Source organism: Pectinophora gossypiella, chromosome 10 (genome assembly GCF_024362695.1).
Source record: "Pectinophora gossypiella chromosome 10, ilPecGoss1.1, whole genome shotgun sequence".
Classification (NCBI taxonomy): domain Eukaryota; kingdom Metazoa; phylum Arthropoda; class Insecta; order Lepidoptera; family Gelechiidae; genus Pectinophora; species Pectinophora gossypiella.
In genome coordinates this window covers 8,141,128-8,168,448 of record NC_065413.1, presented here as the reverse complement: position 1 = coordinate 8,168,448, position 27,321 = coordinate 8,141,128, and the positions used below count along the sequence as shown (strand labels likewise).

General features: G+C 35.8%; 1 protein-coding gene across 3 annotated transcripts in view; it reads left to right on the top strand.

Moving 5' to 3' along the window:
- The window catches only part of LOC126370463 (peroxidase), a 141,953-nt gene extending 130,033 nt beyond the window's left edge, over positions 1–11,920 (top strand). For all 3 annotated transcript variants that reach the window (XM_050015332.1, XM_050015330.1, XM_050015331.1), the window contains 3 exons: positions 4,897–5,098; positions 5,944–6,049; positions 10,783–11,920. In XM_050015332.1, the coding sequence (XP_049871289.1) occupies positions 4,897–5,098; positions 5,944–6,049; positions 10,783–10,864 (390 nt within the window). In that variant the 3' untranslated portion in view covers positions 10,865–11,920. The remainder of the gene's footprint in view (positions 1–4,896; positions 5,099–5,943; positions 6,050–10,782) is intronic.
- Positions 11,921–27,321: the final 15,401 nt, after the last annotated feature.

Here is a 27,321-nt window from a genome sequence, read left to right as displayed (position 1 = left end):
GTCAAAATAATGGTCATAGAAGTTTGGCGCCATACTAATAAATGTTCTAACGGTCCTTTGTAATAGGCCTGTATCCCTTTTTTTCCCAACGGACATAATATTTTTTTTTACAAAATGTATGAAAAATCGTGATTTTTAAAATCCAATTAAAGCCAAACTAATGGTTATACACGTTTGGTGTCATAGTAAAAAATGTTCAGAGCAATCTACTCGAAAGGTTCGACACATTTTTTTTCTCTGGCCGGCACTTTCAAATTTGGGCCGGCCAAAGTATGGAGAGCCGATGATCTCCTTTATTGGAACATTACAAATTTGAACGTGTGTTATGTATAATGCGTTATTTATAAATACCTATACGATATTTATATAAATAAAAGGAAATATTACATTTGATGGAACAGCCTCCGTGGTCTAAGGTTTAGAGTATGGGGCTCACGATCTGGAGGTCCGGGTTCACTGGGGTCACTGTAGAAAATCACTTTATAAGGTTCTTTGTTTGTCTAGAACATTGCAGGCTAAATCAACTGGTTCTCCGATAAAGAAGATAGATAGATAGAATCTTTATTTAGGTTAAACCGACAGAGGGTTTGTGTCCTCTAACATGATGGACTAATGTTATGGGCGATAGGCTGATCCCTTATCACCATAAGGTTCATCATATCCATCTTTGGACTTCGTATCAACAGTGGCTGCAAGTTGTCTTTGATTACTTGTGGCTCTGCCCACCCCATTAGGGATTACGGGCGTGAATTTATGTATGTATGTATGTATGTTTATTTAGGTTTAAGACGTAAGAAGAAAGATGATTCCGTGGTCCGGAAGGCACGTTAAGCCGTTGGTTCCGGGCTACTAGCCCAAATGCCCCTCCGCTTGATTGAGGGGAGGCCTGTGACCAGCAGTGGGACTAAAGGTTGTTCATGTTATGTTACATTTCATAGATGAAAGATTCTTTCAATATTTTTTTTTTTCATTTTTCCTCACCTTATGGTTGTCTGGAAGAAACCGCTTTAAGCGATAAGGCCGCCATTTGCCATGTACTTAGTTAAGACTTTTTGTAATTATTTCTTTTTATTTTGGTGCAATAAAGTGTATTTGTATTGTATGAAAGAGTCAATGTAATGACGAGGGATAACTGGCATATTACAAGGTTTTTTTTCAGTATGAATGCGGATTGGTAGGGGTAGAGGATGACTCAAGAAGGTGTGGATGGATTGTGTGAAGAAGGATTAAATGGTTTCCAAGGCTTCGGGCCTGGTGACCTGTATAGTACAAGGGAAATACTTTTACAAGCACCAGCTCTCTTAAAATACACTTGTATTGTATCACAATGTTAGCGTACTAAGAAATTTTTGTTTTGTGAAATAAACCTTTTTTTATTATAATTATTATTTATAGGTTCTTTTCATATTTGAATACACTCTGAAACGTGTCTGAATATACGAACGTCTTGAATCACTCCATACTTACCTACGAGCTTAGGTTTTTGCTTTGTTTCCCACTCCTTGGAAGTGCCAGCGCTGCCAGTTACTAAAATAGCTTTTACATGGCCAGACGAACTGTAATTGGGGCTATTACCGCTTATCCTATAGCTCAAAAGAAAAAAATACTTGAGGGGACGTGTACTGAAATATTTAGACACTTTGCCGAGGAAAAAATATAGAAAGAAATGTCTCAAAGGCATAGAAGTAAAGTATATTTGCGAGGTCAGAAGTTACATTCGTCGCAAGAAGAACTAAGTACCGACACCTCTCCGAGCTTTCTGTTAGACCAACGTAATAGGTGTTGAGCCGTTTCGCCGTCTATAATGGTCGAACCAACTGAACTGTTATGTTTTTGGAGTAATAAAACACAAAAATTAATTAATTTAGGTTTATTTAGCACGAGCGTATATGCACACAGCATCTCTTCACCCCCTTAATGAGTCATCATCATCAGCCCATTAACGTCCCCACTGCTGGGGCACGGGCCTTCTCTATGGATGAATAGGGAGATCGGGCCTTAAACCATCACGCGGGCCCAGTGCGGATTGATGGTTATTAACGACTGCTAATGCAGCCGGGACCAACGGTTTAACGTGCCTTCCGAAGCACGGAGGAGCTCGAGATGAAAACTTTTTTTTGTGGTCACCCATCCTATGACCGGCCTTTGCGAAAGTTGCTTTACTTCAACAATCGCAGACCGAGCGCGTTAACCGCTGCGCCACCGAGCTCCTCGCCTCGCTCCTCGCCTCGCTCCTTAATGAGTAATTGAAATAAATAATAAAAAAAAATAGTGAAAACTTCATAATAATTTATTGGTGCAAGTCCAGTACCGAGGTTCGAACCGGCGCTGCTCATTTGAGAGAAGCAACTCAGTGAACCACGGGCCCGCAGTGTATTTGTAGGTAACTGGCAATAATAAAGGCAGTAAATATAAATAATGAAAAACACCTGAATAAAACTACTACCAATAAATTTTAATTGAATTTAAAAAAAAATGCTTACTGCAGATATATCGAGATTTTAAATAAACAACATTGCTGCAGTAAGCATTGTTTGAATTGAATCCGGTTTAATTTCCGCGGAATCGACAGTTGAACCATTTGATTTTGTCTTTTTGAACGTGAAAAAATATTATTGTGATTGTCTGCCAATAAAGAAAGAAAGAAAACATTTATTTCCATATTGGACGCTATATTCATTAAAAAGTGAAGTTTCAAATCGTTGCCAGATACGCAGAAAACTTTTGCATTTCATAATGAACCCTAGCGGAGAGAGCAGAGTGCTGGAGCATAGATACTTAAAATGTATGTTTATGGTAAATATCAGGAAGCTTACGTAGATATGTTTTTTATTTTTATAGATTAGGTATTCACATATTCTTTATCTTTTAATGCAACGTACTAAATGTATTGATTAAAAAAGAATCCTGACACTCAGTGAACATAGACTGATAAAAATACTTTGAAAACGATCTATTTTGGACTCTAAATAAGTAGTTTGGTGGTCCTACAAAAATAAACTCATATCTATTTCGTACCGGGCTAAGCGGAGAGTACAGAATTCCATTTGCTTCGATCCTGACACACTTCTTTAGCTTCCTCTACATTTATCAAACGCTTGATACACGCATGTTCAGAGTAGATCGATCATTTTCTAAGGACATCACTAATTTGGTCAACGTACGTCCTTCTAGGTCTTCCTCTTACCACCAACCTACTAACTTTGGTGGTTCTATTCATCCCTATAATTCAAAGCAAGGTTTTCTTTGAATAGGTCTTTTAAAATGCAATTTCCGAGCCTCACGTGAACATCGTACAATTTGTTTTCAATTCTATGTCTAAATAGATTACCAGCGTCGAATTTAAAATCCAGTTCCTACTTATGTTCCTCATCACGCAGCGCTAAAAGGTATTCGATTACTGTAACGCCTACAAAGCAATTGCTTCTAAGAAATTCGTGGTAGGTTACAAATTTGTTTGCTTTACTTTGATGCGGAAACGCTTACGTTAGGTATTCCAAAACTGTTTCCTAATCTACTAACAATAGACGTTGAAATTGTTGCTATCAGATGTGGTTAAACTACCAATTTCTTACAAGAAATTTATTTGTCAAACCTTTGAGCTTTTTTAATGAAGTTGTAGTGAAACCCCTACAACCTAATTTGATATAAATAATTCCTAACAATTAGCAATTTCTATCTATAACACACCTACTTAAGAAAATATTTTTCATGTTTAACTTTTGACATATATAAATACATTTATATATACATTTTTAATACCTATTTATTTTGTCTAAAACATGAGATTTTAGAAGACAATTTTAAAAACACAGACATATCTTTAAATGAAAATATAGGAAAATTTTTCATGAAATTGTGTATTAAATAATAAAAGTACCTATAGTTTTAGAAGTTAATAAATAATGTATGAAAACGTCAACATCGCGCCTGTATGGCTTTTGCGTGCGGCAGAACATTTAGACTGGATTAAGGGCAGCGCGATATCTTAAGAACCGCGACAATCTATGGAACTGTATTAGTTCCTGTTCATTAAGGGCAAGAATCTATTTACGCACCCCTTTCATATAAACCCTTTCGAATTAGAGATTTCGAAGCCCGATTACGGATGCTCCATTTGAGCGTTTGGGAATTAATTAGACTATTTTAAATAAATTCTCATCAGTGCTTAACACAGACCCATTATTAGACTTGCAAATATGTACGAGTACGGTTTAGGTATATCCCTTCCTAAGAAATTATACAATTTGTTTTCGATTCTGGACAGCTGACGAATTACTCCATCACGTTAATTACATAGAGCAGCGTGCAGGAACGTAGGGATGGCGGCGTGGTGTGAAGCAGCATGTCTTATACTCCTTCTGTTTAATTAAGGGGTGGTTTGTGCCTAGGGAATTCAATCCTGACTCGAGATCACATCCTCAACATAAACCACGCGATAATTTTCTGGACAAAGGCCACTTCCAGATCACGCCGTTGCACGCAATGTTTGACTCCTCTTATCATTTTGCTGACAGGACCTTTCAATAACATCGCATCATTGACTTGCAATGATACTTTTATCGCGTCATCTACTTCATCCTCTTCCTTACAAATAATTGAAATTTCTTCCTTATGAAATATTGGTTTATCGTTTCGCTAGAGTGCCATTTTCCCATTATGTTTTATCTTTTGCTTTGTGGATATTCTAAATGAAATATTTATTTGTATAATACTGTAACAAATATTCATCTTTATAAAAAATGTTACGAAATACAAAACGCTATACACTTCATTAAGTGTCAGTTGTTTCCATCTTTCTGTCCTGTAACAGGAGGAGCAATACTGTTTAGCAGTGGTCCACATAACACGAGGCAAAAAATAGCACGTATTTTAATAATGTCCTTCTTTCCTCAGAACGTGCAAGTGCTACAGAGTTTGTACGAGTCACCTGAAGACGTGGAGCTGGTAGTGGCTGGTTCACTGGAGAAGAACGTACCGGGAGCCCAGGCTGGGCCAACGTTCCTCTGCATCCTCACTGAGCAGTTCTACCGCACCAGGGTCGGAGACAGATACTTCTTTGAGAACGGAGCCGATCCTGACACAGCTCTTACGCCAAGTCAGTATTAAGTTTTACTCGAGAATCATTTTGTCCGGTAACATAACAAACGTCTAGTTATTCAGGATAAGTTACGACAAATAGAACTAATAATTACTAAAAACCTGTTCACAAGACCCTTTCTCTTTTCCAGTCCAAATCATATTAAGTAAGTAGGCAAAAGTTCAAATATATTTTTTTTTACTATTGCCTACTTGCTATCGGAACAAGGGCTTAAGTTATTATATCTACGACATAAAAAGGAGCATTATTCATCCATCCAGCGTTCGTGGTTTGAAAAGTGTCACTTCGAATATGATTTCTCACAACTCAAAATTCTATCACGCACGCACGACAGTATCACATGAGATGATAATTTATTATACAAGTTTGCGATAGCCTTCAACTTATTCAGCACGTTTTTCGTCGGGCAACATCTATGAATCCTACATGAGTTTAGTTTTTGATGATCTCTAGGATTTTGTATTTAGGTCAAGAAAAAATAGACCTTCTTTCTCAATTACTTATCTAAAATCACTTTTCACGTGGTAAAAATAATATTTTGTTTAGAATTTCTAATGTCGGGAACTTGTTATAGGCAGACATGTACTTTGTAGTCTGTAAGTTCTCCAAAAAAATTGTTTTAATTGTCCATATAGAATTCGTGATGCCTTCATTTACTATTCTGCGTGGGATGGTTTTGCTGATTAGCAACAGTGCACTAACGGTGTAGTCCGTATAATTATTATAATAAAGTTTTTGCACAAACAGACTTATTAGGACAAGTGGTTGCTTATTTGTGGGCACAAAACATAGGGGCATGTTTCTTGCAACCCAGAATCACTAATTATTATTTTTGTCAACAGGTCAGCTAGACGCCATCCGTCACTCCTCAATGGCACGTATTCTGTGCGACAACGCCCACGAAATACACTTCATGCAACCTAAAGCCTTCCAGCAGATAAATGAATTGTAAGTAGATGCTAATTGTTCTTCGATGTCTTTGTGAGTGATATCGTAACGAATACTGAGAGGGATGATTCAGCTGATTATTCTGAGTTAAATATCAAGTGGAATTTTCCATCGCAAAAGTATAGAATTGAAAATAATTAAAAAAAAAAACAACTAAAAAACATTAATTTTGCGACGGAAAATTCCACTTGATATTAACTCAGAATCATGGTCTGAATCATCCCCCTGAGTATTCATTACGATGTCACTAACACCTTATACATGGTGTTAGTGACGTCGTAACGAAAACTTTGATGGATGATTGAGACCATGATTCTGAGATGATATGAAGTGGAATTTTCCGTCGCAAAAGTATGGAACAAAAAATAATAAAAAGAAAAACAAAAATTTTCATGAATTTTCTGACTGAAAATTCCACTTGATATCAACTCAGAATCATGGTCTGAATCATCCCCCTCAGTATTCGTTACGGTGTCACTAACACCCATACCTACTTGTATGGGTACAGTATGTACTTGTGCGGGGTGTAAGTGACATCATAACGAATACTGAGGGGGATGAAACAGCTGATTATTCTGAGTTAATATCAAGTGGTATTTTTCATCGCAAAAGTATAGAATTGAGAATAATTTTAAAAAACTAAAAAAAAATCATGAATTTTGCGACGGAAAATTCCACTTGATATCAACTCAGAATCATGGTCTGAATCATCCCCCTCAGTATTCGTTACGATGTCACTAACACCCTGTATATTATTATATTCATTGATAATATATTCCTTCGGAATCTTTCAAGGGATCTCACCTGATCATACACGTGTAAGGAAATATATTTAAATATCTCAACATTGTATTTTTGTTGCATGGCCGCTAAGATCAGGCTTTGTATTTATATAAATAGACGTTGAATTAATGAAAGTTTATAAAGGGTTTGAAAGTGATAAATTGCGAGTGTTACGGACGGGAAAGACCCAGGAACGAGCTGTTAGATTAATTTGAAGTAAGCTGTACACGTGGTTGTTAATTTATCCCTCGGTTATCATTTTAAGTTGTTATAGGTATATAAAGGTACGATTCCAATGTAAGTTGTAAAGTGAGTCAAGGTTTACCCGAAAAAAGTGATGTCGAGATTTTGTGTCACACGAAACAATGTGATAAAAAATACATGACTTTTGGAACGCATTCTTTCAGCTCATCATCATCAATTTAAGAGCGACGCTCTTGTCGGTGCAGCATTTTCCATCAAAGGCCAATTCCTTGACTTCCCTATACGACACGACGTTAACCTTTTCTTTAATTTGTTCCATGTAAGCTCTTCTTGGTCTTCCCCTTCCTCTCTTTCCTTCTATGATAATAATATTCTTTCAGCTAATAGCCTCAAAATGGTTCACAAACTAAACACAAGTATTTACTGACTCCACAGAAGTAATCATCGAATGGTTTTGAACACAGATTTACTTGCGAGTAACGTACCGTGTGCGCCAGAGCTCGCAAAAGCAAATACCGTCATTCATTCAAATTCGCAGCAACGCGAACGCTCATTAGAGATATTATTATGTATAGCAAACTTTTTCCGGCACGCTAATCGCTGTCTGTTGGATGACCCGATATTTAAACAATTACCGCCAACACAAAGACACATAGACGCGCACCACTTTAAAGATTTATTAACGAAGTTTCTCCACGCAAATTATATTAGACATTACACAAAGTTCAAAGCCACAGCTTATTCTATTGCTAACAATAAAAAGTTAGCCTTGAATTTTGATATAATTTGGTTTTTATTTGAAGTAGTTATTCATTATTAATTTTGGGGGATTATAAATTCTCACGTGGATTCCTAGAAAATGAATTATTAATTAAGTTCTACGTAGTGAAGCACTAGTCTTTTTCAAAGGAATTTGTTTGGATGGATAACTGAATAATAATTGACATTATTTTAAACATTGTGTTTACAATCTAGACGTAATTTAATTTGTGGATTCTGCAGACTTGTTTCCAAAGTCCTTGTTCTAGCTTTTTTGTTGTCAATTTCACGCTCTACAAAGCATAAAGTACGCTCTAGATAGTTAGTAGATCAAGTCTTTTATAGTTTACTAATTGGGTTGCCTATTATTTCAATAAAATAATCCGTCGTAATGCTATGCCTGGTGGTTCAATAAAGATTAAGACAAAGGCAATAATATTAAAATTACAAGATATAAATTTTTCTACCTTCTATATAAAAGATTACAAATATGTATATTAGCCATTCTTTTTCTAGTAGAGTTCAGTGGCTCTATCATAGGCTTAAGCTGTAGAGCAACACGGGGTTCTAAAAATTTTAATTAAAATAACCCGTGCATATTAAATAGACATCTTACGTCAGGGGGTTGCATACCAACGAAGTATCTACTGAATACGGAAAAGCAATTTACTTTACTGCTACATTTAACGAACTGCGTAAACCGGTGTAAACTCATGAGCGCCACACTGCGCTCAAATGTGAGCACTTATTACACTACTGCAAAACGTATGAAGAAATGTAGGTTCAACCTCGTTTTATAAACCGTCACTATGACGTCGGTTGACCGTTTACAAACATATTTACTTTTGTGAATTTTGGCAAAAAGCGATAAGGAGGTCGGAAAATTTGAGCCGCGCGGTAAAAGGGTTTAACGAACGTTCCCTTATATCCTTTGAGAGCCAATGTATGGATGCTATTGATGGGTCGTACGGGTTCCGGCTAGTTTATACCGGTATGGGGTATATTTTGTAGCCATTACTTCCTCTATTTCTTTACCTCGGGTTGTAAATAAAAAATGTTCTATGGATTTTGAAGGTCGTTATATTTACTATAGAAATTATTCGTCTAAAGTGGTTCAATAGAACTTCTCGTATTAGTGACACATAACACAACATAAGCATACGATTTTATCCCAATTGGGTAGTCAGAGGTACATCCATCGCAAGATGACCTGAGTGCTCACGCTTCACCATACCCCACTCAACTCCACCGCGAAGGGAATGAAGATGTATGGCCCCTCGTTATACTTAGCCCGTTTTGTAGTGCGGCCAATGGGCCAATGGGCTGCTGAATGCAGCAGCAGAACCAGCCATCCGGGTCGTTCGGGGCAATTGAGAGGCCGCGTAAGTGTTGGCGCACGTGGCGCCCAACACTATACTAAGCTAAACCCTTCTCCCAACGTGCAAAGTTCAAAGTTCTTTATTTGTAAGAATACAGGTACAAAATGATCTTATAGCTAGGATGTCCACCATATTCGACCTTATAACAAAGGTATACAAATTAAAATATATATCATGCATTATCATATCACATCAATTCAGTAGAATAACAAATTTAATTTCTCATAAAACAAGCATAACAACAACAAGGGGCAAGTAAGCCCATGTGCTTTGACGGTTAAACAAATTTCCAAATTGTTAATACTACCTACCTAGAGTTTATATTTTAGGTACCTATTAAATACGTTATGATGATTTAGCAACTTATTGCACTAAGTATTACTTAGCATAATTTTAGTTTTCCCAAGTTAGACATAACTTGTTTGTGAGTCCGCTAGAAATACGATCATACTTTTTGATTCTAACAATTCTTTATGGCTTACTTTTACTTTGCTTTCGCGAATAAATTAATTTCTACGTATAGTAAGGTTCTTAACATTCTTGAATTTTCGAAAAATATAAATATAATGCTTTGGTAAAACTAAGATATCGAACTTATTACTTTTTAATTTATATACATCTAAAGAGTTTTATTCACTGTTGTGTGAAAAATGATTTTTGTTTTTATTACACTCACCCGTGGCTAGGGAAACTCCCAAAGAGAAAATGTTGGCTTAATGACGGTACATACAGAGAAGAATTTCGCATGGATAGGAGGAGGACCCGGTGGTGTAATGGTTAACACGCTCGTTTCCGCTAAACAAGAGCTGCGGGTTCAAGTCCCGTCCGAATCAGATTTATATGCGATTTAATTTTCTCTTTATGTGTAAAAATTGTTTATAACACACACTTAACAATAACACAAGCTCACTACTATTTTTCAATAGGAGTAGTCATAGTTACGGCCACGTTTAGGTATTATTTTAATACTTAATATAATACTGACTCCTTTTATACTGCCTCGAGCAGTCCCCGGATATTTTTGTGACTTTCTGTATTCTGCGGATGAAAGGTACAATTTACCCTTAAACATGAGTTCATGATTACAATCATACATATTGTTACGGTGGGTTTGGGGATTGGAAGGAAACTCACTAAATCCAAGGAAAAACGAATTTATTCCCTTCACACGCAGTACAACATTTACACAAAGCTACGTGGTTCAACTTCAACACCGTCACTTCACTTAATTCCGCACTTTACGCGATGTTTGAACACCACACGAAACGCTGCTCTAAACACTGCACTTAATACTGCACTACACGGCTTTTACACTTTTACTTTACTTTCATTTTTCCACTTCTTCCTGTTCCGATCGCTTTAAAAACTGAAGTGTCTTTCCTTGTTTGTCCCGCTCTTTATATGTGACCATCCTTTTCATCCTTCTTGACTATTCCAGCAAAGAAAGACAAGGACGCTGCTATGCATCATAAAAGGATGCCGCTAAGAGAATAGAGGATTTTACTATGACATTCGATAACTCTTTATATAGTTTAAGATCTAGCAAAGGAGACCAAAGTCCACGCGAGTTCTAATACCTAACTAAACCAATTCCATTTTACATTACAGAAACAAGCTGGTTCCCTGCGAACAGATCCCAGTAGTGGACCTTACCTTGTGGCAGGATGCACGCGCTGCCGGTTTCAAGTGATCAACTACTATCAAATAACTAAGTAATTATAATGTTCCATGATACAATCCACTCGACAATAAGAGTTACCAACCATGGTTGTGAAGTGGGCAGGCGTACCATTCTGAATAAAACCTGTACTTAAATGTGATTTTACCCAGCAACACTAGGCGAAACAAAAATGTATTAACTGACTAACTAACTAACTTTTGGAGTCCTGTTGCAAACTCCGGACAAATTTTCATTGGCAGGTAGCGGCAACTGGAAACAAAATTGTTTGCGTTTCTGACTGAGATTAATTTCATATTGATCGTTTGAAAATAAAGTGTTCACAGCTAGCTTATTCAATTCTTTCGGCAAACAATTACATCGATGAATGGTTTGTCAGAGTACAGTTCTGGCTTGTCAATTCAATAATTTAATCTGGACAACTGTAAAAAATACAAACGTAGGTATTGATAAATTACTTTAGGTTTTTCGCGACATCACCGTATATCTAGAAGTCGGGGCTCATGCAACTACAGTACTATCTAATTCTTTAAAAATTATGATTCTTATGAACATATTTTTTAAGAACGTATATTGTGTATAGAAGTGTGTGGGGTAGTTTGTTCTCTTTAACAGGATTTTATAATTATTTTTTTATAACACGACGAGTTTAAACGGCGCTACCCCTAATCGTCGCAAAGCGTCTCGCCTATCTTAGCTAGTGTAAAATCACGAATGTCTGTTAAATTGAGATCCTATGTTTATTTAATCAAATAAAAGTACAAATTATATTTTCTTATTGCAGATGAAGGTTTAGTTTAGAATGGCACTGTTGCCTACGTTTTCATACTGATCAATTAATTTATTTGTACAGAATGTGTTTATGTGTGAATTTTATTTCTTGCGTTGACGTAAAATCAGTTGAAAAAATGTTTGTCTTTAAATTTTAAAATGCTATATATTTGCTGTTTCTGCATATGTTTTTGTTCATATAAATGCATGTGATTTGTCTGCTTTTTGTAAAATATTAATAAGTTTGGATGTGCCTTAAGTGTTTGTAAGTTTTGTAAATAAAGATATTTTGACTTATTATTTTGTATTATTTCTGTCTTGTATTTGTGTATGGAAATCCAACGACCTCCGTGGTCCAGTGGTTGAGCGTTGGGCTCACGATCCGAAGGTCCTGGGTTTGGTTCCCGGTGGGGACATATCATAAAAAATACTTTGTGGACCCTAGTTGGATTAGAACATTACAGGATGATCACCTGATTGTCCGAAAGTAAGATGATCCATGCTTCGGATAAGCCGTTGGTCCTGGTTACTACTTACTGATGTAAGTAAGTAGTCGGGACATGAGCCTTGTCAGGGGCCTTTGGCGGCTCAATAGTAACCCTGACACCAGGGTTGATGAGGTTGGAACTCCAACTCATAACCCACACAATAGAAGGAGATGGAAATCTAGTACTAATTAGACCACTACTATAAGTACCTACCTATACATGGTCCAATATGTGTAGCCTATAACAATTTACCTACTATTAGTACTTAACACTACTACCTACCATTATCATTCCACCTGTCTTTAGGCTTTTCTGCACCCTGTGCGGTAGAATTTGCTGCTCCAGAATTAGCTTGCACATCACTACGCGATATTGATGTTATAATAATATCGTCTGAAACAGACGTATAACGTAGGCCTATGATTATTAATAGATATTAAGCTGTCCCCGAGTTAATCTTCGTTTATCGATTAGGCCAACATTCGCATTGCCACGTTTCCGTACGAATTATGTTAAAAATTTGTTAGACTTGCTTGTCATTATATATAATACTAAGTTTAATGTAATTGATATTTTCCACCTTTCCTTAAATTTGCTTCCGCCATCAAAAGTTAAACGGAGACAAAAAACTGCATTAAAAATATATATTTAAAAGTTAATTAAAATAAGTACCTATTTTTTATATATTTTGTTTCTAAATTAATTATAATTTAGACTAACTATTGAACAGTAGGTACTCAAAGATATTCTGTACTCACGAATATTATTATGATTATGTCCTTTCACCTGTCATTCATTTTGTCTTTTAATTATCTTAATGTGTTCTTTTTATTACTTTTTTTTTGTAAACCCAAGTGCATGCATTAATTTTTGGTGAAAACTTAATAGACTACTGGTGCTAATTCCTGTAAATACCATCTAATTTTATTTTAAGTTATATCTGTCATTTTCTTATCCGCCGAAAAGGAAAGGGACGGGTAATCGACAAGCATAAAATTTATGGAACACACGTCAATTTTAAGCACAAATCTAAACCAACCGTCTAAAAATTTTACGTCAGTCAATAACCCGACACATTAATTTACTCATTCTTCCTAAAATTAAGAGCTGTGAATCATCCGTCCCTTTCCTTTTCGACGGATATGAAAATGACGGATATAACTTAAAATAAAATTAGGCGGTGTCTGCAGGAATCGGGGCCACTGTACAACTTAAAGTGTGTTATATATATATATATATATATATATATATATATATATATATATATATATATATATATATATATATATATATATGTGTGTGTATATGTGTCACAATCGACATAATATAATGGTGCTAATACTTGTGGACACCATCTAATTTTATTTCAAGTTTTACCTATCATTTTCTTATCCGCCGAAAAGGAAAAGGACGGATGATTAACAGCTGTTTTTGAATTAATTAATAAACCTCGCGAATCAAGTAGGTACGTAACCCGTTTGACGTGTGCTGTCAATTTAATGCTGTCGGGTTAATGTTTTTACATTTTTGTTTAGAGGGTTGTTTTAGATTTCTGCCTTAAATTGACGTGTGTTCCATAAATTTTATGGTATCCTTTTTCTTTTCGGCGGATAAGGAAATGACAGGTAGGTATAACTTAAAATTAGTATGGTTGGCATTAGCACTAATTAGCACCAATACGTACTCAAATAAATCAGAATACCTTCATATCATATCGAACACATCATTATTTATTTACGCTCCGTAATCAAGTCATGGTAAACTATTTACGACCTAGGTCCCTGTTTCTTTGAAACAAAATACGAATTGTAGCGTTGACAGCGACTCCCCGAACGGCGACTGCTTGACATCACGTCTGTCATTTACATGTACAGTTCCAAACACAATTTTAATCACGCTACATACAATATTTTTTTTTAGAATTGCGTTCTAAAAATAAATTTTGAGGAAAAAATTTAACAGCGGCTCTTTCAATTACTTACCGAAGTTTAGAAAAAAGTGAGTATAATTAGTTACGTCAAACTACTTATTTAATAAAATTAAAAATAGTTAACGAATAAAATAATAGGTATTATTTTTGCTCCCATTTGTTCGTGGTTTGGACAATTAAAAGCTGCTGATGCAATAATACAAACATAACAAGATCATACAAAACATGGGCCTTAGTTGTCTGAATTAAATAACAATAAATAAATAAATAACGGTAAAAAAATCTCTATACCTAGTTCTTAGTCTTAGTACTCCGTAAACTCTTCGGATATTAAAACTTTATCCATTTACTCTAGTTCAGTAAAGTTGGAACTGTTAGAAGACTACATAGCTTGCAACATGGCTGCGGGTGTGATACCCGGGTGGGGCTTTTAACTGCGGAAGTTACGTCGTTTGGATCATAATAATTGAAAGAGACAGTAAAGCGAATCATCATGATGAAGAATATAAGAATATCTAAAAAATATATTTACTTACTTATATATGTTCGAGATCTGGCTGGGCAGGTCTTGATCGGACCAGTTTCACGATCGACCCAGGACATATATAACAATAAACAAGTCTACAGACTTCAGACAAAGTTTTCAGTGAAAAAACCGCATTAAAATTGTGAAGCTTCTTCGTTATTTTTAAAATAAATGTGTCCTTCATTTTATACTATGTATATTATAAATACGAAATGGACCGCGAATGATGTATTTTTTTTAAATAGATCCGCATATAACTATTGCGATCTCTGCTCTAGTAAATCCATACGCATCGACGGTATCATCCTCGAAATTTATTTTCAAAGCAGCGATGTGGATGGCATGAAACTAAATACGTAGTAGGTAATTGGCATGTACAGCATTTAAACTGACTAAAATTCTCCAAAATATTGTAGGTATTTTTTGTATAAAACCTATATAAAACATAGCTGTATTCCTGACAAGGTGTCAAATGTTTTATCCTGTGTAAAATGTGTATATGCCTGCAAAGGAAAAAAATAGTAGGACGTACCTAATTTGCAACTATAACTGCAACTATTATTTATAACTGTAAGTAATTTGTTTGTAATTTATACACAATAAAAATTTTTATCTTTAATGGACCAAATAGCAGATTATTTGACATAACGTTGCTTATAACGAACAGGATTTTCCGCTTGACTGATGAAATAGAAAACACAGACTTTTATCCAGTGCCGATAGGACGCGCAGTTGGCCGATATCGATACCTAAGTGTATAAGAAGGCGGGACAGATCGGCCCGACTCGCAAAAGAAGGTATTGGGGACCTGAAATGAAAAGAAAAACAAAAAAATTAAAAAGTGTCTAACGTCAAGCTGCACTTTGAGCTACTTTAGTCATAATATATACGAGATAAACATAACACACATACAGGATGTTAGTGACATCGTATAATAACGAAAACTTTGAGAGATGATTCAGACCATTATTCAGAGTAGTTATCAAGTGGAATTTTCCATCGCAAAAGTATGGACCTGAAAATAATTAAAAAAAAACTAAAATTTTCATGAATTTCACTAAATTCCACTTGATATCCTTCGTTTCTTTCTTTCTTTCTTTCTTTCTTTATATCCACAGAATCATGGATTGAATCGTCCCCCTCAGTATTAGTTACGATGTCACTAACACCTTGTGTAATAATAATAGGTCCGAGATATGGAAACGACATACAAATAATAATAAACTTTATTGCACAAACACATTATAGAGAAAAAAATACACAACATTATGCGCAATTTTATAATACAAGTAAAAACAGCGGCAGTTCAACAGGCGTCCCCAAACTAGGCTGTGCCTGTATCTTGGGGAACCAATTAAGTATACTACATTATTACAATTTACAATTAAAACAGAAAAATATAACAAAGTCAAAAATATATGAAAGTAGGTAAGATAATAGGCCTTTACATAGATAGGTAGGTGACGTAGGTAGGCATATATGAATGTTTCATGCTGTTAGTGTCAAGCGAAGATCATAGAAACAAGGGAGGTATCTCTATTCAGCATTCAGCACTAAATTACATGAGTCCGCATGTCGCCTGTTAACTCACGGCGACGTGTGAAACGACCGGGCCAAGATATTTCGCGCATCGATTTACCCGTCGTTCATTGGGTAGCAACACAAACGCTAGTTATGGTTGCGCGGTACCAAAAAAGCAATGAATGACGGGGTTAGTTAGTTTTCGATCGAAGAATGGACGATCATTGCCGCTTATTTCGATCCCACCGGGTATGCTTTCGCGGCATCTCACTATAATAAGAACGAAGGGAGAGAGAAATAAAAATAAATGAAGGGAGACCTGTACCTTGATTCCACAGAGGACTCAAGGTACGGGTCTCCATTCATTCATTTTTGTTGTTGTTTGTTGCTGAGATATACTCTTTTACGTCATCTAATTTTACCGAGCTTACTTTGTCCAACTGCTGGGCACAGGCCTCTTTAGGCATACCAGTCACCTTATCAATATGTAAATATACATGAATCACTTTGTAATGACACTCGCTACTACATTTTTATATATGTATACACAGTAACGAGAGACCTTGCAATCGGCGTTCCCCAAAAATACGATAGATGGCGTTGTTTAGTCTTTTCTTCGATAAACTTCTAATTTCATGGACAACAGACATAATATGCATCTTTTATCTTTATTTTTGGGTATAAATGATGTCCCTTTTTATTACACCAAGTTACAATATTACAACTTCCACACATTATTATTCTGATCAAAATGAACAGAAGCAACATAGGTAGCAACATCATCTATTCTATATTTTATGTGATCCAAATACCAAGCAACATATATAGTTTTAAATATGCTTCTGCGATTACATTATATTTTTGAATAATTATGCACCCCAGCAATGAGAAAATAGGTAATTATCACGTTAAAAGTGAAAGTCTCTTGTTTTATGAGGTTTTATAAGTACAATAATGTAAAATGTTGTATAATGTTATGAGAACCAAAACATTTTCGAACAAACCAATTAAAAGTAAAAACGAATCCAATTATAACTTCTTCGTCTAGAGGAGTTTCAACGCTGTTATGGTGATTTAAAGTGAGTGGCCCAAAATTGAATACATTTTTTGACCTTTCCCGATCGGTGGTTCCAAGAAATCATATTATTATTTTTCTGGTCACCGTACCTTTTTAAATTGGATTTATTACGACTTACATGAAATGCGGTAAAAATGTCGCGAAAAGGTCGTTATTAATGGGCCACTTATTTTTTATCATGGAAGGGCAATGTATCAGTTTCTCATACACGAGAAGTCAGACTACATGACCTTAATATATTATGTACTTAAAACTTTAACTCTACTTATGTCATTAAATAAAATATTTAAAAAAGTAAAAGAAAGACTTACTCTGAACCGGCGTGCGTATCTGAAACGATTGATGAATATGGAGGAAGCAAGAGAAGTGTGTCAGGATCGAAGCAAGTGGGATTCCATAGTCTCTGCTTACCCCATTGAGTAATAGGCGTGAGTTTATGTATGTATGTTATGTAAAAGAAAGATATAAGTAAGAAATAGTATCCGCAACGCAATGTATTTTCCCAATGTTTTTCTTCTCTTTTATATTTACAAATAAAAAAGTGTAGCAAGACTATTTCAAGTAAATTCCAACCTAGATAGACTTTGAAGTGAAACAAGCTACGACGTATGTAGAACGAACGTTTTAGGTACGCACCTAACTATTATTTTGAAGCCTGAGATTCTTTATTGAAGAAATTCTTATCCAGAAAGTGAACGCAAAAAATAGAACCCCTACCGTGAACAAAAACTACATAACTTTATTTATACCTTTGGGCATAGACTCTCGTAATCCCTGTGAGATAAAAAAATATCAATTTCGTGTCGCGGGCACTATCTTTTTAAGAGGATTCCTCGATGCAAACAAAAACTTCTTTTTCCGTTAGAAACTCGTAAATTTCCGTCTAGGGCCAGGCTAGAGCAAGAACTAAATAACCTATCTACTTCTATGTTCGCAAACTAGTTATGGCTAGCTCTAATGAAATTACAAAAAAAAATAGGGTCTAATGCTGATTATAGGAGAGAGCAATCGAAAAAAATATCTTTGGGTAATAAGCTACATATGTTACAATATGCGATGATAGGTCTAGATAGTCCATAGGCCCTCGTTATAATAGAAACATGACCTGGCACTCATGACATCAACGTTTCAGAATCTTCTTCTATCGTGTAGGTTGTGAGGTGGAGTACCAACCTCATCAAGTCTGGTGTCAGGGTTACTATTGAGCCGCCAAAGGCACCTGACATGGCTCATATAACGACTACTTACTTACATCCGTAAGTAGTAACCGGAATCAACGGCTTAACGTATCTTCCGACGGCCGAATCATCTTACTTTCGGATAATCTGGTTATCAGCCAGTAATGTCCTAACCAAACTAGGGACCACAAACTAATTTTTGTGATATGTCCCCACCGGTAATCGAACCCGGGACTTCCGGATCGTGAGTCCAGCGCTCAACTACTAGACCACGGAGGTCGTTAACGTTTCCGAATTTCTAATTTCAATTAATGCAAAGTGACTAGGCAGATCCCTCGTCCCTGGCAAACTACAAAATTAGATTTTAAAGCAGGAACGCACGTGTACAATAATCCTAGTGACTCGCGGTAAGTTAATTATCACTGTTAATCACTTCCGGCTTTAACTTGCAAAGCTGTGAAAGTTCACCAGACAGTCACCAGTCACTTAGTTACCTACTTAGTGAAATTCTATTAGTATTCCTCGTAAACTCGGGATTTCAAGGCTAAATTCCTAAAGGCTAAAGACGGCAGTTTACACAATCCGATACTCAAGAATAGGTATTTTGTTGGGAAATATGAGAAGGCAATTACTAATTCTTAGCCGGTTGTGACCCGGGTCACGTCTCGCCAAAGGAACCGCGGTTGCTTAGTTGATTTCCTTCAAAATTACACAAGCTTTCTACAAGGGTGCAAGTCATTAGAAGACCCCTTGAGAATAATTCGTATTTGTGATGAATGGAGTACATTCAGCCGATCACAAAAACCCTAGCCTGTATTTTGACATATTGTAGTGTAGGTTTTTAATTTGACTATGTTATATATTTTATTAACATTGTATTTAGTAATGATAATTTTACTCTAAGATTATAATTAATAAAAAAAATTAAAAAATAAATAAATAAATCAGCTTATAAGCAGTACAGTCTACAGCCTAGCCTAGTAAAGAGTATTTTGTAATTATTTCTTTTTATTTTAGTGCAATAAAGTATATTTGTATTTTTGTATTTTATAGTCCATCACAGCCCTGGTGCACGCACTGCTGAGCCGACTGCATAATACCTTGCCCAAGGTATTATGCAAGCGCTGGACTCACGATCCGGAAGTCCCGGGTTCGATTACCGGTGGGGACATATCACAAAAATTAGTTTGTGGTCCCTAGTTTGGTTAGGACATTACTGGCTGATAACCAGATTATCCGAAAGTAAGATGATTCGGCCTTCGGAAGATACGTTAAGCCGTTGATTCCGGTTACTACTTACGGATGTAAGTAAGTAGTCGTTACATGAGCCATGTCAGGTGCCTTTGGCGGCTCAATAGTAACCCTGACACCAGACTTGATGAGGTTGGTACTCCACCTCACAACCTACACGATAGAAGAAGATTCTGAAACGTTGATGTCATGAGTGCCAGGTCATGTTTCTGTTATAACGAGGGCCTATGGACTATCTAGACCTATCATCGCATATTGTAACATAATAATAACATAACATAAGACTTCATTATGTGTAACAAATTCAAATTCGAAAATATCTTTATTCAGTAGGTAACATAGATACACTTTGAATCGTATTTTTTTAAATAACGAACGTCTCATCCACCTAAAACTACTGCAGCTTCTCATAACCTGTATAGCCGAGGAAAAAAAGCTGTAAGGAAAACCTGCGGGCAGTGCCCTAGACGTTTTTTTTTAAAACGTAACTACAGGTAAGTACTCTTCTATTTACAGCTTGCGTGAGTTGTGCTTGGTTTGCGTGTCTACTTTTCAAACAGGTAAACGTCCTCATTGGTCCAGTGGCTGAGGTTTGAGTTCACGCCTCGGAAGTCCGGGCTTCGAATCTCGGTGGTTATATCACAAATATCACTTTGTGATTCCTTTTTTGGTAGGACTCATCACCCGATTGTTCGAAAGTAAGATAATGCGTGCTTCGGAGGGCATATTAATCCGTCGGGCATCTATTTACTTACTTAATTAAGTATGTAGTCTATACATAAACCATGTAAGGGGCCTTTGGTGGCTCAACAGTGACACTAACACCATTGGCTTCACTATTATGTCGGCCATTGACTTCACAACCCACACGAAAGAAGAAAAACAAGTAAAAACGTCAATTATCTTCATCACTACAATAAAATGAAACAGTTTCACTGTTTTATATAAATATTACTTTCGAACTCTTACAATTGCTCTGAAAGTAATTAAATGAGTTTTCTCCCACGCTTAATGATTTTTAGTAAGTAAGTATTTATTCATATTTAAATTTTTACTTCTTCTTCTTATCGTGTGGGTTGTGAAGTGAAATGCAAAGCCGCCAAAGGCCCCTGACATGGCTCATGTAACGATTACTCACTTACATCAGTAAATAGTAACCGGGACCAACGGCTTAACGTGCCTTCCGAAGCATGGATCATCATACTTTCGGACAATCATGTGATCAGCCTGTAATGTCCTAACCAAACTAGGGATCACAAAGTGAATTTTGTGATATCTCCCCACCGGGATTCGAGCCCGGGACCTCCGGATCGTGAGCCCGACGCTCAACCACTGAACCACGGAGGAACATTTTTACTGTAAGTAGATGATTTTAGTCAGTTTAGCTATTTAATCAGTCTCTTGTGTTAGTTACAGCTGTACCTTCTCACTACAAAGCGCATAGTTCTGCACTTTAGTTAATCAGATTACACTCATGAAAACTCATGATATGCCCGCATTTTCACAGGCAGAGGTGAGAGAAGCGTGCAAAGAACGTTGAAAGCCGTAAACAGAGGGGCTGTTTGTGTTTTAAATATTTCAAGGTTCACAGCAAAACGAATTAATATTGCAGTCAAACATGAAAACAATTATAGTTCAAAAAAAGCACATTTGCAACTTTCAAAGGCTACATCGCGTAATTAATGCATTTATAAAACCAGTGAATCAAACACTCGACATCGTGATGATTCAAATGTGCCTTTAGGTCCCAAGTAAAAAGGATATAATATTACTTTAATTATAACGTTGAGGAATAGACATTTTCCTGTCATGCTTAAATTCAGGACTTCACTATGCGTTGAAAAATACGTTTTGTCATGTCACCGTTTGTCAGTCCTACGAGTATGCATTTTTATCAATTCACTGACTTTCATAATTGTTAAACATAGCTAAGTCCTCTGATGCAGTAGATACCTACTGTACCAAGCGGAACCTGACAATTTCTTCAGGTGTGAAATGAACCGATGATGTCAGAATAAAAGCGGAATGAACACTTAGCAAATTAAAATTCTAATCGAACATTTCCTCCTCATTTAGTTGTTAACAGAACCATCACAACTATGCATTCAATTTCGAATTTACCGCCAATCAGTGACTCGGTATTCGCTACCCGCTGCTATTTGGACAAATTCTGGGCGTGTTCTATCTCATTCACGACATCATTTGCGTAATTGCCTCGCGAAATATTGCTCAGTCGTCTGTGTACGATAACAGACACATTCAGACGCAGTCATTTATTAAGAATAGGTACTTATCCACCTAAGTAAGTCTTGGAACATGTGGATGTGTCAAACGACTTGAATATATAGATAGCAAAAAAGAGGAAGCCAAATTATACGGTTTCTTCTTGCTCTATGCTTATGTAGACAATGCTAAGGAACTGGTCTACCTAGGAGTTCGGATCAACTTTTACCAATTATGTTGTGAAAATTCGATACAGCGACATTCTCTTAATCTCTTAAATAATTCTCTTAATCCATCAAAGCAGCCAGTTTCTGATTCCGTGTCCATTTTTAGTCCATTTTGTATTCAAGTCTTTCAAGAATCCCTATTTTTTAAAGATGTAGGCATAAGAGAAAAGATTGAGTTCAGATGTAAAGATCGACTGAGGATTTAAGTATAAGTACATCGTATGGTAGATGAGACACTAAATTATGTAATATATTTGCTAGGGTAAGCGTGGGCGTGGGCCCAGTGGTTCGAAGTGTATGACTATTGTTACGAGTATTAGGTACTTTGAAAATATTTTATTACGAGCGTAATAATAAGGTTGTTAATCATAATTACCTATTAAAATTACACATCGTACCGCTATTTTAATTATTTTCCGAGACGAACTGATTGTGTGATGTAAACTCTGTGAACACAATCATCCTCCTTTAATTAACACTTTCTAACAATGGACGGTATACATAATTTGTTGTGTGAGTATCTACCAAGTTATTCTATCCTTTATCGTTGACTAACTTTATGGTGTAAGGTAATTTGTGTACTTAAGTATATGTTTGTGTTTCAGTGTTTTTTTTTTTCATAAACACGGCAATCGCGATGAAAGTTAACGTCCAGATTGAGTTAGAGGACTTATTAAAGCTACTGAATGGTTGGGGTAATGGTGATAATTTTAGAAAATTCGCATCCGGTTTAACATCTTCTTTACCAATCGAAACACAAAAATCCGGTAGGAAATATAATAATCCGTATCACCCAGAAGATGATGAACTTAGATTTGATATAGAAGATACAGACTTAACAGACGACGAAAAAGTGAAATATGATCTTATAAAACGTAAAAAGCAACAAAAACACATTGACAATGATGTGGAAACAGATTTAGACAAAGATAATAAGGACTTTTTGGATAGTTCTAAAAGTAACTTAGTAAGTGAAGATGAGTTGACAGAGCTCAAAGATAAATCACAAAATGAAAGTGTGTCAACACATGCACCGGTAAAGAAAAGTAAAATAAGGAAAAGGCATGAAAATGCGGTAAATGACAAAAATGGATTTAATTATTTACAAAGAAGATTTATTAAAAAAAAGAACATTAAGGAATTTGCAACGACGACAGTTGGACACGCTCAATCAAAATTCATTAACAAAACGGTTAATGCAACAACTAATAACCAATTACAAACACAATCAACAAGTAGTTTTCATAACTAATTGTCAATATCGAATTGATATGTTTTATTGAACATTATGAATCAGCATTATACGAAACAGCTATAAATACGTACAGTCATGAGCAATATCATGTACCCACTTTAGAACCCTGTCCCACTATCGTATTTGACATTTAATGAGACTTACTGTGTAATTTGTCAAAAAAAATAATGTGACGTGGTTTCAAAGTGTGTACATATTAGTACTCGTGACCGTACAGTCTTGTAAATAAAAATATGTGGCCATAATGTAGATAATACAAGGCCTACAATTGATTGCGTAATTGAATGTCTAAGAACTCTAAAAAGGTTTTCATCCCTTATATTGTGACTGCTTCTAAGTCTAAAAGCGATTAGTGAGCTTTTTACGTGCTATTCAATTTATGAACTTACTATACAATTCTACGGCAAAGGTCAGATGAAACATAAATAAATGAGTTCAATAACAAGTGCTTTATTTGGTTCGGTTAGTTCCCAACAATCAGAATCAGAATCAGAATCATTTATTCAACGTAATTATCATGGATAAACTTGTTGAAGGTCAATGTAACATTTTGAATTTACGTCATTTCGCAAGGTGTTATGGCTGAGGAGAAGAAATGACAAGAAACTGCAACAGCAACACATCTTTTAAATCAATGAGGGTACATTACAAGTTATTTAATAACTAGAGGAACACATTTAATACCAGACATGTTTATCATTTAGGTAATCATTAATCTTATAATAAGCTTTTTTACATAAAGTAAGCTTCACGTGAGCTTTAAATTTATTCTCTGACAAATTTAAAATATTATCTGGTATTTTATTGTAAAAACGTATACATAACCCCAAAAAGAAGAATTTAATTTACTTAATCTAGAATTTTGAACAACAATTTTATTTTTATTCCTTGTATTGTAAGTATGCCTTTCACATTTTTACGCACATACATAATGTTTTCATAAATATATTGACTTGCGACCGTCAGTATATTTATTTCTTTAAACAGCTCCCTTAAAGAGTCCCGACAACGCAGATTATAAATAGCGCGAACTGCCCTTTTTTGAATGATGAAAATAGTTTCTACATCAGCGGCTCGACCCCACAATAAAATACCGTAAGACATTACGCTGTGGAAGTAGCTGAAGTAGACAAGTCTAGCAGTGGGTACATCTGTGAGTTGTCGGATTCTTCTGACGGCATATGCTGCTGAACTTAGCTTGCCCGCTAGTGATACAATATGTGGGCCCCATTGAAGTTTTGAATCTACAGTAATTCCTAAGAAAACGGTGTGTTCAACAAAATCTAAATTCTCGTCGTTAATTTTAATGTTATTATTTACTTTCTTTACGTTTGGTAGAGCAAATTTAATACACTTCGTTTTCTTAGCATTTAGAACTAGGTTATTTACTGTAAACCAGCTCAGAACCGGCGACACAGCGCTGTTGGCTTCGTCAAGTTCCTCTAACTTTCTATCGATTTTAAATATAAGAGAAGTGTCATCCGCGAACAGTACAATGTCAGCTTGGTTCTGTACTACATAAGGTAAATCATTTATGTACACTAAAAAAAGAAACGGCCCCAAAATGGATCCTTGAGGAACTCCCATTTGAACATGAGAGCCCGAAGAAGTTGTACTATTGATTTGTACCTTTTGTATCCTATCACCTAGATATGAATTTAACAAACTGAGAGCTCCATTATTTAGTCCATAGTGCCTCAATTTCAAAAGCAAGGTCTCGTGATCCACGCAATCGAACGCCTTAGACAAGTCACAGAATACTCCTACGGCATTCTGCGACTCCTCCCAAGCATCGAAAATGTGTCGAACAAATGTGACACTCGCGTCTGTTGTAGACCGACCCTTAGTAAAACCAAACTGCTGGCAGTGAAGTAAGTTATTTAAATTAAAATGACATAGCAGTTGGTCGAGAATAATTTTCTCGAAAATTTTACTAAGTACTGGTAGAATAGAAACCGGTCTATAATTCGTGGGGTCTGATTTTGTGCCCGATTTAAAAAGAGGTATAACTTTACTGATTTTCATTAAATTTGGAAAAGTGCCATTTTCAACACTCATATTAAAAATGTTTGCTAGATATGGTGCTAAGATATCAATAACAGAGCTCATCAATTTGACAGACAATCCCCATAAATCTTTTGAGGTTTTAAGTTTCAGCTGTTTGAATACTTTAACAATACTACTTGGATCAACGCGTTTAAAATCAAATAATTCAGTGCAAGCAGTAACATTACTTTTCAACAATATATCAGCTTGAACAGGAGAGGACCTGAGAGATTCTGTAGTTTTTACAGGGATGTTCGTAAAGAATTTATCAAAAACTTCAGCTACATCTTTATCTTGTTTAACTAACCCAGTGCCCGATTCTATATTGTATTCTAATTCACGCGGTTTCGAAGCCTTTGTTTCACTATTTATTACTTGCCAAACTGCCTTTATTTTATTATCCGCGGTCTTTATTTTACTACTAATATGCATCTGTTTGGCTGTATAACACACTCTTCGAAATATTTTAGAATAATTTTTGACGTAGCTTTTAAAACTATCAGTGTGTGTACATACGTTTTTTCCTCATATAAAGAATAAAGAGTATTTCTACCTTTGCGAATGCCTACGGTAGCCCAGTCACTGAACTTGAATGATTGACTGTTGGTAACTACCTTTTGAGGAAAATTATTTTCAAATTCTTTATGGATTATAGTAAAGAAATTCCTGTAAAAATCGTCAGGATTGTCTGTATCAAAGTTTGGACAAGGTAAGTTACTAATAAGACTATTTCGATATTTCTCTATCCGAGTATCAGTGATGGGTCGTGTACGAGATTTAATTTTCTGCACATTTATAATTACTGGGAAACTGACCAGCTGCCCACTGTGATCTGACTTAAAACAGTTAAGCATACTGTTATCTTGGAAGTCACAATTGCAAAAAACGTTATCTAAACATGAGGCAGTTGTTTCTGTAATTCTAGTTGGCTCCATAAATATATTAACAAGGTTAAAAGATGTAAACAAACTTAGAAATCTAGTTGTAATTAAATCTACTTCATATAAATAAACGTTAAAATCTCCACACACTATAATGGCTTTATTACTTTTAGATATGACCTTCAGTACATTTTCCATCACTGATTCAAAAACTGTGAAGTTAGCACTGTATGGGGGTCTGTATACGGCCACAACAATATGTTTCTCTGTTTCTATACATGAAATCTCCATAGTGCCTTCTATCGAAAGTCCAGTAATATCTTTGCGTTCTTTATATTTTAAACTATTTGTACGGACAACCGTACTATTTTATTGCTGAATCTTATTTAAGTATTGTTTGATGTATCATATATCACTTTAAAATCAGTGCAATTAAACGCTCTCTATCAAGCGGTCGTTTTTATATCATTTCCTTCAAATGCCGTTTTCTATATCATTTTTATCAATTATCATCTTAAATATCATTTATCACAAGAGTGTATTTTTACCGATACATTTTTTGGTCCTTCGAGCCGGATTGTGAATCAGTGCGCGAGAGGTCATACATACATGCACGTGGACTTCTGTACAGCATTGACTTTTCGCGTGTGGTTAGCACTTTATATCAATTAGACTTTATATCAGTTAAGTACTTTGCATCAGTGACATCAAGTGAGCGAAGTGAGTGTATCTATCGACGGATTTGTGTTCACGGATCTGGAGTGTGGTAGCGATTCGGTGTAACTGGCCTCCCACCAGCGGGTCTCACCAGTTAGATTGAGAAGGCGCAGATATCGCACAGAGATCGGAAACACTGTTTTTTTTTTTAGTTGTGTAGCTGAAACAACATATACTATATCACGTCATCGAGTTATCAATACTGTCCTACTTTATCTACAGTATCAAGATGGAGTCTGTGTTTGCAAGACAGAGTCAGCTTATCAAGGAGATAGAGAGGATCAGCATCAACTTCAGCAAGGATGGGGCCGGTAGGAAAACATCTGACTACATCAAGAAAAAGCTTTCAGCGCTGGACAGCCTCTGGGAGGAATTTG